This window comes from Epinephelus moara, chromosome 1 (genome assembly GCF_006386435.1).
Source record: "Epinephelus moara isolate mb chromosome 1, YSFRI_EMoa_1.0, whole genome shotgun sequence".
Lineage (NCBI taxonomy): Eukaryota > Metazoa > Chordata > Actinopteri > Perciformes > Serranidae > Epinephelus > Epinephelus moara.
The window spans coordinates 29,546,286-29,566,137 of NC_065506.1; the positions used below are offsets into that span (position 1 = coordinate 29,546,286).

The 19,852-nt window shown below is 42.3% G+C and overlaps 1 protein-coding gene across 2 annotated transcripts in view; it reads left to right on the forward strand.

Annotated features, from left to right (window-relative positions):
- The first annotated feature begins 2,305 nt into the window (after nt 1–2,305).
- Nucleotides 2,306–19,852, forward strand: part of fam189a1 (family with sequence similarity 189 member A1) — a 153,893-nt gene continuing 136,346 nt past the window's right edge. For both annotated transcript variants that reach the window (XM_050065075.1, XM_050065164.1), the window contains exon 1: nt 2,306–3,356. In XM_050065075.1, coding sequence (XP_049921032.1) covers nt 3,108–3,356 — 249 coding nt within the window. In that variant the 5' untranslated portion in view covers nt 2,306–3,107. The remainder of the gene's footprint in view (nt 3,357–19,852) is intronic.

Consider the following 19,852-nt stretch of genomic DNA (forward strand, 5'->3'; position numbering starts at 1 on the left):
AAGGTTTTTTTGCCCCATACAGAGTGAACTATGTTTGTCTTATCTATCTATCTATCTAATTGATTTTATTATCAGGTCATGTGAAATGTTATTTTCTTGGCTAAACCAATTTAGCCTTTCATCAAGAAAACTGTGAAAATGACAGATCACAACCACCTTCAAATTGTTTGTCCCAAAAATACACAGATATTTAGTTTAATACAGGGTTCTTATTGGTCCTTGAAATCCTTGAAAGTTTGTCAGTTTGAGGGGAAAAAATAAAGGCCTTGACAGTTTTTAAACAAAGACAATGGTCACTGAAAGTGCTTGAATTTATGGGTTTTTTTGTTGTTTTTTTGCAAATCACAGATAACACTCCTTCGATATACATGTTTTAGAAGATTGTTTTTATGTGGTATGGTATGGACTTTTCTCTGTCCTTAATAAAGTCCTTATTATCATTATCATTATTAGTAGTAGTAGTAGTGGTGGTAGTATTTAAAAATAGTACTTGTTGTCTGTGAGCGTCTGTAAAGCCGGCTAGTTTTTATAAAAATTCTCAGTGTTGCAACTTACTAACCCTGATCCATGTCCCAAACTGTGCCATGCTGTGTCCTTGATTTCGAGGCGCATGAGCTTGGAGAGTCCTTGAAGCATCCTTGAATTTCTTTTGTTTCAGAAGGTGTGGGAACCCTAACAAGGAAAAAACAGCTGATTCTCATCATGAGGATCTTAATGTCTTAAAATGACTACTATGAAAATGAATGCTGATTCATTTTTGTCATTAAACTGATCAACTGATCAATTGTTTATTTCAGCTCTATGAAATGGGCAGATTATGAAATAAGGGACCCTTGAGCACAGATATGCAAAACGTCCCACCACCTCTCGTACATAAGAGCAAGACACATTTTGTCTCTTTGTAGTCAATGTGCATCTTTTACCTTTTTTTTTTTTTTAGTTTATTAAAGAAGGGACAGTGCAAATTAATAAATACACATGGTATAAAAATGCCAGGGTATTTTTTTTAACTGTAGTACCTTAGCCAAGGTGTTACATGAGGCTACCTTAAATACAACAAAGAAGAGACAAAAAGGTCTAGGTCTAGGTTTTTTATGTCTTGTGGTTGTTATGAGTTTGTGTTTTGTATACATATATACATATATATATATATATATATATATATATATATGTATATATATTTAGGGGGGCATCTTTTGTGTTACTGAAGTACCTTTGTGTAGTCGTTTTGTGTTTTTTGTTTCTCCTCATGGTTGTTTTGTTGTTTTGCATGTCTTTGTACTCATTTGTACAGTGACGTTTTGCAGTGAAGACCAAGTATGGGTGGTGGGTGAGTGGGTGATTGGACACACTCTGGGCCTGTGCCAGTAAGGCCCGTTCATTAATCCATCCATGTCTCTCAGTGTCATGTTTGGCTGTATATCACTTTATTAATGAGCATCACAGCAACCGTGGCTCAGCTATCACAGCTAGATGGCGCAGTTGAGCTCTGAATGAGTGCAGCACAAGGTCAGAAACACAAAAGTCCTTCAGATGTGATTTTAATGTGTTTTTCAAAATTTGTATTTTCTTGCTTTCAGTCCCTGCGGCCTGCGTGTGGTAAAAAGCATCTGATGAGGAACAAGGAGCAAAATATGCCCCAATAAGTGGCCTATATATATTCATTTAAAATGCATTATATTGAAACTACAAATAATGGTTGCACAAATAAAATAGCTTTGCAGGTTGTGGGGTATTAGTGATGATTCATTTTACTCTTTTCACTTCGTCAAGTGTCTTTTAAATAAAACTCTGAGAAAGGGGTCACAGCTAAGTGATGGATCACAAGCCATAAAGGTTGGGAACCACTGGGACATTTTCCTTTCATCACTAATTATATAACAATGTGCAGCCAGTGTAATTTCAAGCAGCTCTTTAGGCACAATCCTCTCCAGGTGTGTCGCATTCACTACCTGCAGCCTGCACACTGAAGGACAGATGATCCGGAGCCAGTGTTCAATGACAATGCGGTGGATGATGTCCTGATGCTGCGGCTGGAGCTCAGCTCAACCTACAGTCACTATGTTTTCTCAAAGGTAAACCCACCTCAACTTAAACCTGACATTTCCTCAATCCTGGTGATGGAACTGTAACAACACTCAGACTGGAGCATTTTTACGCAACACAGAACGTGCAGCCTCTCCAAAAAAAATGATTTCTTGTTTGGCTAATCCGCTCGTGATCATCCACGTTCCCATGAAGCACTACATCACCAGCAGCCAGTAACAAATCACACGCAGGTTTTTTTTTTCTTTCTCTTGATGTTGCCTGATAGTAACGAGCCCACCTCCCCTCCTCCACTACATCGTAGTAAAACAGGCACCGTGCAGCAGCAGCAGCAGCAGCTCGCCGCCATGAAGACGCGCACAGTGGCACATCTCCAATACGCAGTGTGCATCTCCTGTCCTGGCTGTTAGATTTGCTGTCGTCTGTGAAAACCACGGCTGGTGCCTCACACAGAGGAAACACTGCTCGCTCCAGACCTGCGGATATTTACACACCATTTAAAAACCGACTAATTCAGCGCCATTTCACCGTTTTTTCTCTGTTTAATCTTGAAGGAGTGCACCTTTTTGTTTCACACGCGTCTTATCCAGGGTTCATCTCTCGCTTTTTGAGTAGTTGGAGCGCCTGCAGAGGCGAACATGACAGCTTGACAATGGTGCAAGGCTGCTTGACAGCAGGATGGTGCGTTTTTTCTTTTTGCCTTTTTGCATTTTGACTTTTGAGGAATGGGCTCTCTGCCGGAGCAGTCTGCGATAACTCCTGCGGTTTATTTTGAATATTTGGACTTGGAAAATCTTCCTACTTTGTGTGTGTGTGTTATGGTAAACATCTGGTGCCTCGTCCAGTCCGCTCTTTGCTCACCTTTCTCCTCCCATCCGCCGCAGCGCATCTCTAATTGGAGCGAGTATCTTAATTGATGGAGATCATCCACACCGGACACTGACCTCCAGTTACACCGTGTTACCAGCTCAGCTGCAGGCGGAAACACACCGACTCTGCTCTCCGTGGATGTGTTTTGTCCTTTACTGGTACTGCTGTGCTTGTCGTACCCTTCAGTGACAATGCCGGTGAACGCGCTGCCCCGCGGCGGCAGCAGCGGCATCGGCGGCCCGGGGTCCCTGAGCCCCGCGTCGCTGTCCCGCAGCCTGTCCCGGCTAAGGGAGTACAGGACCCGGACGAGGATCATGCTGACTTTGGGGGTCTCTCAGATGGTCCTGGGGAGTCTGATCCTGGCCGTCAGTTTCGCAGCTCTGGCTCTGACCACATCACCCAGGGTCCGGCACTCGTGTCCCTTCTGGGCAGGTTTCTCTGTGAGTACCAACCACACAATGCTGGGTTTATCTGGTTGCATGAATCAAAAATGATGCAAGTTTTCATCTCTCAAAGAAAAGCCTTATCCTAAGAAAAAGCATGATGCTATTGAGACACTAACAGCATGCCAATATTTGCTTTTGTTTCATTTAGCATCCATAAAATAAGGATATGTGTCACATGTCCCTACACTGGTCTCATGGGCTGCTGGTTATAACACAGGAGACCATAAATGATCAGTGTAGACTCGGTGTTTCAGGAATATTTAAAGTTGATTTTCTGATTTCAAAGAGGTCCAGTTCTTTAGTCTCAGGTACAGAGCTGAACTAATGTGTGTGTCACTGCCAAGGAAAAAAAGAAATTAGGTTTTTTGAATGAATTTTGGAGCCAATCTTAAGCAATTAGTTGTGAGGATGCAAAGCCTCTGGTCACAGATACACACAGATACAGTGAAGGAGGAGGCTATTTTAAGTGCTATACAGTGCTCGCTCCTCCTCTGTGTACACTGGGATATGTTTGAGATGTTGTGTTTTTCCTTCTTCATGTGAAATTTTCATGGTGGTTTCCGTAAATATTTATGAATGCACACTTCCCCTGATTTCCTGCCAGCGACCCGGAGCAGGGCTGCTCCATTAATTATAGAGGCAGCGGGGCAGAGTGCAGGGGTAAGGGGAGGTCTGTGGCACAAGGGCCATCTGTGTTTGTGTGTGCTTGTACATTTATCTTTACGAGAGCCAATCTGAGGACGTTTTGGGAAAGTCTGTGCATGGGTCCTTACCGTCGGAGAGATCTTCAGAGGCCTGTTTGAGGGTTCAGGCTTGGTTCAAGGAGCATTGTGTCAATGAAAATCCTCACAAGTGTAGAAGTACAGGGTTGTAATATAAATTGTGAATGGATAGATGTTCTTGTATGAGAGAGAGAGAAATGAGGGGGAGAGAGCAGACATGTGTTGCTGCATGTATGTGTGGGAGTGTATAGTTACAGGAGAGTAACCACAGGGGTCAGAGAGCAAAGGTCAGTGCACATTCTTCATCGGTGCCTCGGGGCTGATTTGAGGTTTGCCAGCCTGTTGTGCTGCATCTTACCTCCTGTTGTCTTTGTTCACCTAAACCTGATGCACCTTTGTGCCCTTAGTTATGTTATTTATTGTGTCATGCACAAGCTCCCAGCCCACACAGACTTATAAAACACAAAGCATCACTACTTAGGCCAGAGTATCTTCATACAACTGTCCGTATATCTTACAGAAATACACGCACATTGGTTTGTGTGGTATATAATGAGTTAGCGCCCTACGAATGACGTCACACACTTCACGTAAAGTCACTTCAGTTAGGTTTCGGAAAAGAAACATGGTTGGGTGTCTTCAGATTTAGACCAGTGGTTCTCAACTGGTGGGTCGCAGTCCAAAAGTGGGTCGCAGGCCCATTCTGAATGGACCACAAGTGACTCGCAAATGTGTCAAGTTTGTAAAAAAAAACCACTTTATTTGTAAGTGCAGTGAATTTCCAGCACAGAGCATTTATTTTCAAGTGCTGTTTTCTGCTGTAGAGTGAGTGACTAACAGCTACTTAACAGAGACAGCAAACTAGCTCAGCGACATGGCCAAACGCAAGTATGATGCTATGTGTATTAACCTATGTGGACCGCAAACTAATGACTAAGCAAAAATTTGCACCCTGTGGCCGTACCAGTTGGGAATCACTGGTTTAGACAAGTTACCTAGGCTAGGTTTAGGAAAAGAAATAAGGTGACGATGGGCTAACTTGGTTTCACACAGCTCCAAACCCAGATCTCGTGGGGGAAAGTCCTGTGTTTTGTGACACATCCACTGCCCCAACCTTCCTCTTTAGTTGGACTTTTGTCCTTTAAATTACTTCCATCTTTCCTTCCCTAAGCACATTGATCACGTGATTGCAGCCTTCCCAAATACATGGGTTACCCTTTTTAGTTACTGGCTTGTGATTACGTGGAATATATGCATTTTGTTGCATTACTTTCTGTAGGTATACGTACAAATAGTGCATGAGAACAAACTGCTTTCATGTAGTGCTACATTGCAAACAAGGAGCAAAAACCAGCCATGAAAAATGATTCCCTGTTAAACACATCTCCAGTTTTGTCGAAGAAACTCATCAGAGATGAAGTACGATTTACTAAAAAGCATAGTGCTTAAATTTTAATTTTATGAGCAATAAAACAGGAAATGAGCTTCATCTTCAATCTCATTTAAATCTCATAACAAACAAAGCATTTTATCTTCAGGGATACCATTAACCTGCCTGTTGTTACAGCTGATGGTGATGTTCATAACTCTGAACAAATACTTAAACTCTTTGTTAAATTCTGCCTCACATTAAACTGTTGTTGTTTTTCGTGAGACGATTTATTTGTACTTAAGGTTTGCACCAAACCCCAGCAGACGCTGTAAAGTAAGAAATAAATTAATCCTAAGTTTCACCTCCCTGATGAAGTGGTGTCTGTGCAAATTGTCCTAGTTGGTGATATGTAGGAGTTGGTTGAGATGAATTCTTATTGTGGGGCCCTTCAGAGGGAGACTGAGTGAGGCAAAGGTAATATAAGGTTTAGTACTGTAACTTAAACTGAGTGACTGAGGACATATAAGTGAAGATGAGGACCGCTCTCCAATTTAAAGGTCCAGTGTGTAGGACTTAGGGGGACATATTGGTAGAAATAGAATATAACATAAGTATGTTTCCTTTAGTGTATGATCACCTGAAAATAAAAGTTGTGCTTTCAGTACCTTAGAATGAGCTGTTTATACCTACATAGGGAGCGGGTCCTTGTCCACAGAGACTACCATGTTGTACTGCCATGTTTCTACAGTAGCCCAGAATGGACAAACCAACCACTCACTATAGATAGGGTCATTCACGTTTTCGTGTCAGTCACTATAGTTAGCAGCCCCTCCCAATAAGCAGTGTTGAAAAAACAGATTTTTAATCATGAAACTGCTTCATTTAGTGCTTATTGGTTTAAATCACCTGGGGTCTAATTTATAAGCATTGCATACGCACAAAACGAGGCCTGAAAGAGGTGTACGCCACTTCTCACGCAAAAGTTGTCATCTATAAAAACGAACTTGATGGGAAGAGCTTTGACCATGCTTACGAACATTTTGGAGACAGGGAATTGGTGATGCAGATGGTGAGGTGGAAGCCTGGTTGTTAAATTTCTCTTCCATTTTCGGCTTTTGTCCGTACGTACATTTTTAGTATGGATCCTACGCATTGTTTTATAAATGAGACCCCAGGTTCGTTTGTTGTGGAGAAGAAGAGACCTATGTGGATAATTTTGCTCCCGGCTAAAATCTACTGGACATCTGAATCAGAAAAAAGTTAAGCTGTGTTGGGCTAACGACCTGTCTCCAACATGCGAAACAGCATCGGGGAAACACTGATTTGTAATATGTAAATGCTTTATTCAGTGTTTTTACCAGTTTAAATCAACTGGTTGTTTTGTTTTGGAGAGGAAGAGACCTCTGCGGATAATTCAGCTCCTGGGTAAAAACCTCCTGAACAATGAACACTAAAGGAATTCAAACCAGGAGAAGGTTTAGCTAGTTTCATTCTGCAATCCTCACTGATATGTGCCACTACATCCCCCTAAATCGTACACAATCAACCTTTTAACTTTTGGACTTTTCAGGCACGACGCCCTTCCTCAGCGTGTATTCTATCAATGTCACAAACAATATACATGGGTGGGGTCAATTATAGGTGACCACAGCCAGCACAATCTGAACACTGAAAACAACCAGCCCGCAGAAAGACCCATCAGCCTCAGTGGTGCCAAAACCCAGATAATGTGGCTGAGATCAGCCTCTCTGTATCTGGAGACAGTGGGAGTAACTCTTTGTAAAGTTGGAAGCTCTAAACTGATGGAGTTTAAAATCTTCTTATGTAAAAATGTGGGCTGGAAAAAGATTTTTCAGCACTCACTTCATTTGATCTTAAACATCAACTTCTATCAGCAGCAAATCCAGCAGCTGCTGTTACTGGAGAGTGTAAGTGTATTTTGTCTGGGTAAATAAGACAAATCAACAGCATCTCAATTAGGTGTTATGGGATGCTTTTTGCAGCTCTTCTCTTTGATTTAGTCTAATAAGACGAGTGTATTTGCATACAGAAGCTTGTCTTATGTAGCCTTAAGATGTGGTAGAGCTAATCTGTTTGATTATCTAGAGAAGGAAAGTGTTCTTTCTCTCTGCCTCCATGTGTGTGAGTGTGGTTTATAAGGGGGACGTTATCCTGAGTATCTGTTAGAGATGCTTTGGTGCAGTGTGTCCATTCTCAAGTGTCCCTGTCACTGTGAGGAAACAAGCTCCTCGACAACCTGATTCTTTTGGCATGTAAATGTAGATTAGCATTGAACCATGACGCCTATTTGTTGAGCTTCCTGCCATGTTGGCGAACTGAGCTAATGAGGAAAGCGACAGCAAATCCAACAAATCCTCAACCTATCTGCATCCATGTGTGTGTGTATGTGTGTGTGTGTGTTTGTGTAGGGCGTAGGTGTGTGTGTGTGGTCACTGTGGGACGTCATTAAGGTTCTCTGTGTGATGACTGGCATTGTGGGATTTCATCACGGTCACAGCAAGAGAAGGCGTAATCTGTACTTCCTACACAGAGCAATCACTGTAGAGCCCACACACACACACACACACACACACACACACACACACACACACACACACACACACACACACACACACATGGATGCACATATCCCACCTCGGTGTTGTGTCTCCCTCATCCTGATCTTCCACACTCTGGACAGAAACGCATTTTACAGCTTTGACGTTAAGAGTTGTGTGTTTGACAGCATAATATCTCTCTTTCTCACACACACACACACACACACACACACACGCGCACACACACTTGCCTGGCCAACAGAGACTAATCCTACAAATATCTTGCTCTTTCTTGCACCCTACCCTGGGCCTGTAATCATCCCACACCCCTGATGTAACTCAGCTCGGCAGACAAGCAGCCAGCCGCTGCTGTAGTCACTTCCTGTTGATCTCATCGCTGGTGACAAAAAATGACGCAGAGCTCAAACGTCGAGAGGTGCAGACTCGAGGCTGCAGAGGCCCGCCATACTCATCGTCTCCGCTCCGCTTAGTTCGGCAGCATCACCAGCAGGTTTACCTGTTGGCGCTGAATCACGCTGCCCTGCCGGGTTTGGCCAATAAATGAGGCGACGTGGCCGAGCCAGCCGAAGGGCTTCTGCAGCTGTCAGCAGCTGACATGCAGAACAAATTACCGTTCACCTCGCATCTCCACGAATTAAAGCTCGGAGCTGATCCAAGTGTTCAAACACACATACATGGATACACAAACCGCCTCTCTTCCCTTTCTCATTTCCTGTCACGGAGAATAAAGACACTTTAGACAAAATATGTGAATATGTAAATCCATCAGAAAGAGTTACTGCAGGCATCATTTACAAATGCACATTAGATTTTGATGCTTCCCGTCTCTCTCTCTCTGTACCACTATGACATCTCCTCTCCTCTCCTCTCCTCTCCTCTCCTCTCCTCTCCTCTCCTCTCCTCTCCTGAGAAGGATTTACTGCTCCTCTTTTCCCTCCCCCGCCCGCCTGGTTGTGTGGAAGAAGATGAATGTTGATTTTGTGTATAGCCGCTCTAAGAGTAACACTCCAACATCCCAAATCTACAGACTGTGCCGTAACAAAGATGGCTTAAGATGGTATTCTTGGTATTTGTTGTGAGGCAGCTCTCTCTGCCGCATTTCCAGCTCCAACCGTCAGCAAATTCTGCACTAATCTGCTCAAGTGCGTGTTTGTGTTTGAATAGAAGGCTTCAAAGTATTTTGTAGGGGGTTGTTGTGTTGTGGGGGCATATTGGGAGGCTCTCAGTGTCTTTTTTGGTGTGTTTGTGTGTGTGCTGAAGGGGGTCAAAGGTCCACGGTGGAGTGAAGTTAACAACAGCTTAATTTTTAGCAACACTTGAGGCATGGCGATGTCGGGCTGTTGGTTAATCCAGTCTTTACTTTGCTCCAGACCAAAATATTTCAACAACTACTGGATGGATTATTATGAAATGTACAAAATGAATGTTTCCCAGAGGATGAATGTTACTGGCTGTAGTGCTCCAGGTGCCACGAGTAAGTCAGAGATTTTCCTTGTCCTGTGAAATATCTCAACACCTGCCGGGTGAACTGACACAAGGTTTTGTACATTTGTTGTTCCTAGACAATGTTAAGTTTTGGTTTATAAGAAAATATTTGCAGAACTAACATTCCCATAAACTGCACTTTGTGTTTGCTGTGAATTAGCAAATATTTGCCTAACACGTTAAACTAAGATGATGAACATTACAATAACCATTGTCATTGTGAGCATGCAAGGGGTTATCACCATGTCTGAAAAGTGAAGCCAATGTGAAAGCGCCTTAAATCTACAAGCGATTCCACTGGTTGCAAAAAGAAGTTTGATTGTGCAGATGTCTATGAGAAAATGACCCTTCCTGTCACTTGATTTATTACCTCAGTACACATTTTCCTATATGAGTTTATGGTCTCAGTTGCTACTTTCAAGTCTTCTTCAATACAGCATGACGTTCATTTTGTAAGTTATGGTCCCATTTAGTGCCAGGTGGCATTCTACCCTCATTTGTGAACAAGACCCCGAGATACTTGAATTCCCTCGCTTGGGGCAGTAACTCACTCCCATCCCGGAGGGGGTAATCCACTGTTTTGACAGAGAACCATGGCCTCAGATTTGGAGGTGCTGACTCTCATCCTGACTGTGTCACATTGGCTGCAAACCACCCCAGTGCATGCTTGAGGTCACGGTGAGATGAACAGAACCACATCATCTGCATAAGGCAGAGATGCAATTCTGAGGTTACCAAACTGGGCCCCTTCCTCCCCACGGCTACGCCTTAAGATCTTGGGGTCTTGTTCACGAGTGAGGGGAGAATGGAGCATGAGATGGATTTGTGGTTTGGTGCAGTGTCTGCATTGAATCGGGCACTGCGCCGGACTGTCATGGTGAAGAGGGAGCTGAGCTGTAAGGCAAAGCTTTCGATTTACTGGTCCATCTACGTCCCAACCCTCACCTATGGTCATGAGCTCTGGGTAGTGACCGTAAGAATAAGGTTGCAGATACAAGCGGCCAAAACGAGTTTCCTCAGAAGGGTGGCTGTGCTCAGCCGTAGAGACAGGGTAAGGAGCTCGGACATCTGGAGGGAGCTCGGAGTAGAGCCGCTGCTCCTTCGCGTCGAAAGGGGTTAGTTGAGGTGGTACAGGCATCTGATCAGGATGCCTCCTGGGCGCCTCCTGTTAGAGGTGTTCCGGGCACATCTCGCAGGTAGGAGGCCCCGGGGCTGACCCAGAACATATTGGAGAAATTACATATCTCATCTGACTTGGGAAAACCTCGGGGTCCCCCAGGAGGAGCCGGAAAACGTTCCTGGGGTGATGGACGTCTGCAATGCTTTGCTTGGCCTGCTGCCCCCAAGACTTCGGATAAGCGGTTGAAAATGGATGGATGGGTGTGACTATGTTAGCATGCTTATGTAAGCATTTGCTCAAAGCAGTGCTTTGCCTAAGTACATGGCTGTAGGCACCTATTTTTTGGGCATTTCTGTCTTGCTCTAAATTCAAAAACAGAATCAGGTTTCTCACTGACCTTGTGTGTTTTGTGCTGTCTTGAGATCCCGAGGCCAGGAAAATAGAATTTTGTGGTACCAGGCCTCTCACAGGAAATAATTTCAGAGGAAAAAGTTCTGTCTAATCTGGTTGTTGCAGGAAAATCTTGTTTGCAGTATTCCATGTTTGTATGTTGCACCTTTTTGTCTTGAGAGGTCTCAGCGAGGAATACAGAGCAGCAGTTCTGCGAGTAGACGAAATGTTTAATTTGATTGTTTAGTTGCTGGGTTCTGCTTTTTCTGCAGCAAGGGAGTGTGAATCATCATTAATTAACTGGCTTATTAGGCCTCGCTAGTATCCTGGCAACAGGTCTTAAGACACAAACACACGCAGACACACACATGTACACTCGCGCACATACTCATACTTCAAAGTGCAGTCTGCAGTGTTGGTTGGAAATCTTCATCATTTTGATGAACAGACTCTCGATGTGTTGGAAATGAATAAAGTAAATTCAGATGTGGTTGTTGTCGGGAATACTGAGACGCTATTCATGAATTATTATTATTTATTTTTTTTTTTAGCTTTTGGTGTCAGACTCCGAACATCAAAGTGAACGCAGAGAAGTGTTAAGATGCTTTCAATCAGTTGCTGTTCTCTGCCTTCAAAGTGAATATCAATACTTCCACCACAGTGTCAAACAAGTGGGAAGTCTTTCATAAGACTTTTTGTATGCTTAAAAAAAAAAGATTGATATGAGTCATAGTTTAAGGTCCAATGAGACTCCTAATAATGTTTACTCGGTGAGTCACTGGGTTTTGATGCAGAGAACCGGGAAACTGAAATGTGAATCAACAGAATCAGGTAGTGTCATTGGCAAGTTTTAGCACATAGGGATTAAAACGGAAGCTGCCATAATTAAAACAAATTTCTGATTTTTATTGTGCAGCATGTGTGTGCAAAAAGCTACTACATTTATTATTCAACACGACTTCATCTATGTGGAATATTCATTAGGATGGAGGGAACTATTAAAGGATCAGTTCACCCAAAACTGCCACATATTATATCTTTAATGATATTTAGGCATGCAGATGGTTTGGGTTTTATTTGGATATTTGGTTTCACTGAGTTTTGTGCCACACCCTCATATTTTTATTTTTTGTTGAGGCTGCAACTAACAATTATTTTCATGATCTTTCCATAATTCTCTCAATTAATTGTTTTGTGAAATGTCAGAAAATAGTGAAATGCCTCAGAGCCCAAGGTGACATCTCCAAAAAAATCCAAAGTTATTCAGATTATCATGTATGACAAAGAAAAGCATCAATATGTCAGATTTAAGAACCATGAAACCAGCAAATGTTTGGCATTTTTTCAGTAATATTATTATTCGATTATCAAAATAGTTGCCAATTAATTTTCTGTCAGTTGACTTATCAATTAATCAACTAATCGTTAGGCCTGTCAGAATAATGGCTTTTGATGGACGATATAGTGTCTCAGAAATAATTGCGATAAATACAAAGGGGTGTGAACTTTTATTTCTTAGAACATTCAGACATTGGAATTGGAATTAAAAAAATCTACATATTTAAAAAAAAAAAATTAAAAAAAAGAGCTTGAAAGTAGCATACCTGCGTAGGAGTAGCCTAAAAATAACTCAGTTTGAGACTTAATACAAAATTTGGCCAACAAAAGAAAACCAAATGACGCATCTTGCAACTCAAAGACAAGCTTAGCAAGCTTCAGGAAACACTACCACTATAATCTAGCTGGACAGTTTGGTGGTTGATTTACAGAGTGGAGAGTGAAGTTATTGGAGGATAAAATTACAAACAACTGACTTTTTGGCTCATAGCCAGGGGTTGCCAAGTAAATGACTACCAGGACTGTGACTCTCCCACTCCAAAAGTGCAGCTGCGGGCTACCAATAAGCTACACTGTGTTGTCTTTGAACTGTTTTGTTTTCTTTGGACTAGCACAAATAGGCAAGAAAAAAAGGAGAATTGCTGGGCCCAAGTTTTATAGTGATCAGAAAAACCCTGCCGTTTATTCTGGTTTATTCTGGCTAAAATGTTGTTAACTTTCTTATGTAAACAACCATGCATGTAAAATACAACGAGCAGTGAAATGATTGAGGTCATGGCCATATATCCTATGATAAGGTGATAATGATATTGTCATGACAGACCTACTAATCGTTGCAAGTTTTCTTCATGGCACTCCCAGCAGGAGCAGTATGTCAGATTTAGGGGGATTTAGACTGCAGATTGCAACCAGCTGAAAATTCTCCGATGTGCTGAGCGTGAACTCCAGTTAGAATTCCTTCAGTGTTCATTGTTCAGGAGGTTCTTACCAGGGGCTGAATTATTCGCAGTGGTCTCCTCTTCTCCAAAACAAACGAACCAGGTGGTTGAAATGAGTAAAAACACGGAATAAAACAGTTTTATACCACAAAAAAAAGAAAAATCTGTGTTTTGACGAAGCTCGTCATGGAAGACTTGATAACTACATTGGCTGACACGAAAACATGAATGGCCTTATCTAGAACCAGTGTTTAGTTTGTCCCTTCTGGGCTACTGTAGAATCATGGCAGTGCAACATGGCGGACTCCCTAGGACGAGAACCATGTCCCTGCGTAGATATAAACAGCTCATTCTAAGGTAACGAAAACACAATGCTTCTCATTTTCAGGTGATTATACACTCAAAAAACATACTTATTATAATATATTTATTCATTCATTCGTTCATTTTACGTAACTGCTTGTCCTGTTATGGGTTGCGGGGGGGCTGGAGCCTATCCCAGCTGACATTGGGTGAGAGGTTGGGTACACCCTGGACATGTCGCCAGACTATCACAGGGCTGACACATAGAGACAGACAACCATTCACACTCACATTCACACCTACAGTCACCAATTAACCTGCATGTCTTTGGACTGTGGGAGGAAGCCGGAGTACCCCGAGAAAATCCTCACTGACACGGGGAGAACATGCAAACTCCGCACAGAGGGACTCCCCCACCCTGGGTTTGAACCAGGAAACCTCTTGCTGTGAGGCAACAATGCTAACCACTGCACCACTGTTATAATATATTCTATTTCTGCTAAAGCAACCCCCCTAATCCTACACACTGGACCTTTAAACCAATTTAAAGCAACACATCTGTCCTGTAACAATGCCCTGGTTACTAAGGACAATCCAAAGAGCGCACTGTCAACAGTTCGTCCTCACTACCTGCATTACCTGATTAAAAAAACAGAGGTGCTAGTGTTTTTTTAAATTTAATTTATTTAGGTGAACTGATCCTTTACAGGTGAAGCTCAGAGGAAACCCTCCTCCTACATGACACCTAGTGAAGAAGAGAGCTTGTTCTTGTGATGTGATATAAGTCACATTATGTAATGGCATCATAGGTTTCACAGCGTCTTATAATTTGATGGCCGTCCACTTGCGAACAGTGTGACAAAAGCATAATGCTATTATTCAGGGACTCGACACAAAGCTCCACTGGGCTGTTTGTTGTATTGATGCAGCCTTTTACCTCCCAGCTGTCAATAGAGGCCGTGGCTCCTCAGCTGCTTTACTCATCTTGTCAGTTTAGATTAAATGGAAGAGTGCGGTCAGCACACATGCTCTCAGGCCAGACCACTCATGGCCGGACCGGCCTGTCTTAAATCTCATATTGATCAACTAATTAGATGGATTCCATCAATCATCTCACTGCTGTGTACCTTCATTTTACTTGGTGGTTTTTTTTAACATCTCTGCAGTGACCTCACTCTTGTGTTTAGAGCGGGCGTGTGGCGTGATGATGTCATGTAGTTTTAGCGCTCAGTCCGTGCTGAGGTGTCGCCGAACAGTTGTAATTCACTTTCCTGCTGCACCTTTTCCATAATAAGTAAGTAGGCACTCAGCCTGCTGCTACTCATTACTCTGAGGACCCTCCAGTGCATCCTGCCCCCACTCCAGTGCTACCAGTGAGCACCATAATGGTGGAGAGAACAGTTTGTCCTTGCTCCCACTTCAGCACACACACACAGGCACACATACTGTACACACACACACACATGCACACTGTTTGAGAGCGGCTCTAATATTTCAAGTTGTCAACTTCACTTAATTCCCTGTCTCGGTGTGCTTTGCCGTTACGAGCTGGAGATACAGCCAGACTTTCTGTCTCATCTCGTTCCTCCACTTGTACTCTGATATTTTTGTTTTTTTTTTATGATACGTGTTCAACACCGGGTACAGGATGATCTGAGCTTCTTCAGGATGTGTCGTGTTAAAAGATTAAAGTCCCTTTGTTACATGACGTCCCTTCTTTTTTTCCCTTCTCTTTGCTGTGTATTGCCTAATGAAGCAAAGAACCAGCCCAGCTGAAAACCTGGCATTGCACTCCGCCTGGTTGGCAAAGCAGTCATCGGTAAAATGCAAAGGAAAAGAAGAACGTCTGGGTTGTATTTCTGTGGAAGATCTGCAGTGACACAGCAAAGGTTCTGACTCAGAGGGCTCGGGAGGAAAAATATGCACGGTCATTGAAAGAAGCTGAACTTCACTTAACTTCTGCAGTGCAAGTGCACATTCCTGTTAGATGAGTTTGTAATGTGAACAGTGTAGTTCTGTTGTTGTCTTGTGATATTTGAGATAGAGGGAAAAAATAGGGCTGCAGCTTATGATTATTTTCATTATTGTTAATTCTGCCTATTGTTTTCTTGATTATTAGTTCAGAGAGCACAAGGTGACATTGTTAAATACCTTTTTTTGTCTGAACAATAGTCCAAAAACCCCAAATATTCAGTTTACTTTATTGTTTAGACAAAGGCTGTGGTCAAATGACCTCCTATGTATTTTCCAAACACTTTTCCTCAGAGAAAATCATCATGAGGTCAAGGAAAGAGTTGGAGAATTCATAAGGACTAAGGAAAAAAGAGGCACTGTGCTGACAGAATCCAGGTACACCTAGGTTAAGGTGTAAGATCGAACGACTGTTGCAGCTCAGCTCTAATGATTGTCGACATGATGACTTCAGTGTTGCAAAATCCTGTCTCAAAGCTGGATGTACTGCATCTCATCTTCTCATCAGGGCTGTGCTTTTGTCCTATAGGCTGTCCGGCGTGGACTCCAATTTGTTCATTATTCTGCTAACAAGATTACAGTCAACATCAGAGAGAATCAACAAAATTGTGATTTGCCCTCCGCTTACAAATTGTCTTTATTGTTACTTCACTTGGATGTTTGAGCTTCACTGTGCAGAATGATGTAAGTGCAGAGTTTGACTCTTCAAGGCTGTTTTCACGTTCATCTTCTGAAGACATCACAACTAGTTTGGAAGCCAATTGACCAGGGCTCGGCAAACTTTACTATCAAAACAGTCATTCTTGGCCAAAAAATGTTAAGAAATCTGTCTGAAGCTGCAATACATATCTGTGTCTTATAGTGACAGCAACGCAGCCTATTTAATCTACATTAACCATAAACATTCTATTAGGTCTAAATGTAGCATTCAATAATATGTATTACAACAAAGTAGCTACTCTGCAGTGGGCTATTTATTATTATTTGGTGCTTAAACTTTGCAGCATTAGTAGTGAAAGCAAACAGATCTGTCCAAGGACTATGACGTTTTTTATTTTCCTCGAAGCCATTTTCGTTTTTGAATTTGGAATCAATAGCTAACCTCATTTTAACCTTTTTATTCAGTGTATGGGACACACATTTATACAATTGGAAAATGTAGGTCTCACTTTAGGGCTACAACAAAAATTAAATTGAAATTAAAATGTTAAAAAATTACTGTTACCGCCTAAAATGCTGGATCGGGTATCGGCAAGTGCCATGTAATTTATTAATAAACTTAGAGTAGTTTCACACCCGGATCAAACGGCACTTTTCACAGAAATTAATTATTTGCTTTAAAACCGTAGCTTACACAGCAAATCGCACTGTGCAGCCACTGCAACCACAGTTTTAGAGCGGTGAATAGTTGATTTCCGGTAAATAGTGCAACATTAGCCACAGTAGTTATAACGATGACAGCAGTCATTTCACATCCATGTAGTGTGATTACACAGCTGTGATTTATTCCCTGTACGGCCAACATGCAGGTTCACTAGGGATGGGAATCACCAAAGGATCCACGGTATGATATTATCATGATACTTAAATCACAATACAATATTATGGTGATTTTAAATATGTTGAATATTTTTCATTTTTATTCAACTGTAAATTATGTCCCCAAAGGAAAAAACTCATCATCTGTTTATCTAATAAGATAAAATTTTCAGTCTGTTCATCTCACCTCAGCCATTTTTTTTTTCAGCAGCAGCAGCAAAATGTATCTAGTGGACTGAAAAAGCAGTTGATTATGTTATTCTAGTAGGCTACCTAAAGGTTTATTTGTATTTTTAATGTTAATAAATTATATAATTAAAAAAATTATACTTGGCAATACGATATTGCTAAATATCGTGATACTATGCTGTATCGTCCCCCCCCCCACCTTTAAAGTTCAGGTGTTAAAATTGGTGCTGAAAAAAAAAAATGCTAGCAGAACATCTCTAAATCATGGTCCAGTATTCAGTTTACACAAGTGCGATGTGGACACATGAATTCTCTAGTGCACAAACACTGAGACTGTTCGGTGATGGCGACGTCTTGTGTCCAATTGTTAAACTTGGGGGAATGAATAATAGTTGCACATTCATAAATTCTGGATTTCTTCAATGAGACAGATGGAGATGTAAAAAAATATTTAACGAGTTAATTGAACTTCTTTGTGGAAAAAACATCAGACAGAAATTATAATTCCAAGCAGATTGTTTTCATATATCTTAAAACATGTCTGCAGGGGATCTTAGACTGATCAAACACATATCTGTGCTTGCACATGTGTGCGCACACGTTGCATCTCTACCCGCCCACCTCTTTGTATTCACAGACACTTGCATGCACGCACACCCAAATGTGCGCACATAAAACACAAGCAGCCTCCATTATGCATCATTTTGATCTTTGAAGAGTGAAGCTGGTTGATGTGTGATGAAAGATGTTGTTTTGTTTTTCTGAATGTTTTCAGACCTGAACTGACCCTGCAAATACATGCGGGAGGAGACGGAGACAGACGGAGAGAGAGGGGGGAAGGGTCACGTGTTTGCAGGGTCGTGTGTTTGGGGAAATCGTTTCATGCATTGAATGCATGATATTTGTATGTCACATCACAGATCTCTGTCATAAATCCTCCTTTTCTTCCCTCTGCCTGCGCTTGTTTGTAGTGTGTCTGTGTGTCGGTGTGACTCGCAGCCCGGGACGTGTCTGACAGAATGCTTGATGCTGCATTTCTTTACAAACAGCCTCGACCCGGCCGCCAGCAGGTCTGCCTGCAGACTGTTGAATAGAAAAGGCCAACAAGGTTGAACTGTGCTCGCGGGGATGGGAGGGAAACCAGAGCAGAGACAACAGAAGACAACCAGAGGCGACCGAATGTCTGTCTCGATGTTCAGTTGTGCTTTAGCCGAGGGTGTTGCGTCGAGGAAAACACTCTCAGGTGCTGTGACTGTACAACACCTGTGTTTACAGTTATTCCGCCGGTGTGTTCATGTCGAATCCGACAGGAAGAAGAAGCTTTAAGAAGCAAATGCGTCTTTTATTTGGACTGAATGGAAAGTTTTAGTTTCCAGTGATGTGACAGGCATCCATTTCCTCCTCCTGGCTTTGACCTGGTGTTTACAGAGTTTTCTTTTAATAAAGAGCTTTTCAGTGGCGTGCCGCAACAGGCCGTCATCAGTGTGGAGGTCTGATATGAGCGCTCGCAGCAGACAGACAGACAGTGCTTTGACTTCTACCCTCTACCTGCTATAGTGTCATAACTTCCTCCTGCTGTAACAAAGCTGACGGTCGTCCCTCCCTGCTGCTTTCTATAGCCGATCAATGGGAGAGCCTGCTGACTGGAGCCTCCCTTTGTTCTATGATTAGCAGCTGTGTTGTGCTGGATGGTGCTTTTATGTGTGTACACATGTGGGAGAGCAGGTCGGGGGCGTGTGTGTGCCTGTGCATGTTTATTTGTGTATCTGGAGCCAAAGTAGATGTAAAAGTTGGTGATATACCTTCGACAGTTGATCAACAAAGTGGTTATTCGTCTGAATCGGGACTCTACAGGCTGCTGATATGCAGCTCTTTAACAGAAAGCGAGGGAAGACGTGAGAGCACATTACAATATTTCTTTTATATTTTTCTTTTATCTTTGTTTGTCTCTGGCTCCCACAGAAAGTAGCCGACCACTGCGCTGAGAGCTGTTTTAGGAGGTTAATCAGGCGGTGAGGAAGATAAATCAAGAGCCTAAAGACAAACCTGAGAGGCGTTTTCAGGCTCTTACATAAACACTGTTTACAAGAACTTTTAGTCTGAGCACACAAAAAATAAAAGCAATAAAGAGCCAAAGTGAAACTAGAACTTCTGGGTTCGGCTCCAAAAGGAAGAAAATCACATTGATTTGTAAAAATGACTATAAAACACTGCAGCCCTACAGAATAACCTTGCTCAATAATATGTGGCTGTCCAGACACGGATGCTGAATGTTTTCAGATGAAATAATATTTGTTTGATATTTCTGTGTTTACAGCCTTTTAACAAAGACAATTTTCCATCAAGCTGCAAAACCGTTGCAGGTTAAACGTCCATACGACAATAATCATATGTGTATAATAACAGTAGAAGTATGATTAATGATAACAGCAGCAGCAGGAGGCATCTGGCAGGACCACAGCAGCAGCACAACCACACACGTCACACTATGCAGGCACCGCTGCAATATGAGTTAACCTGAGAGACAGTGGAGCACAAAGGCTC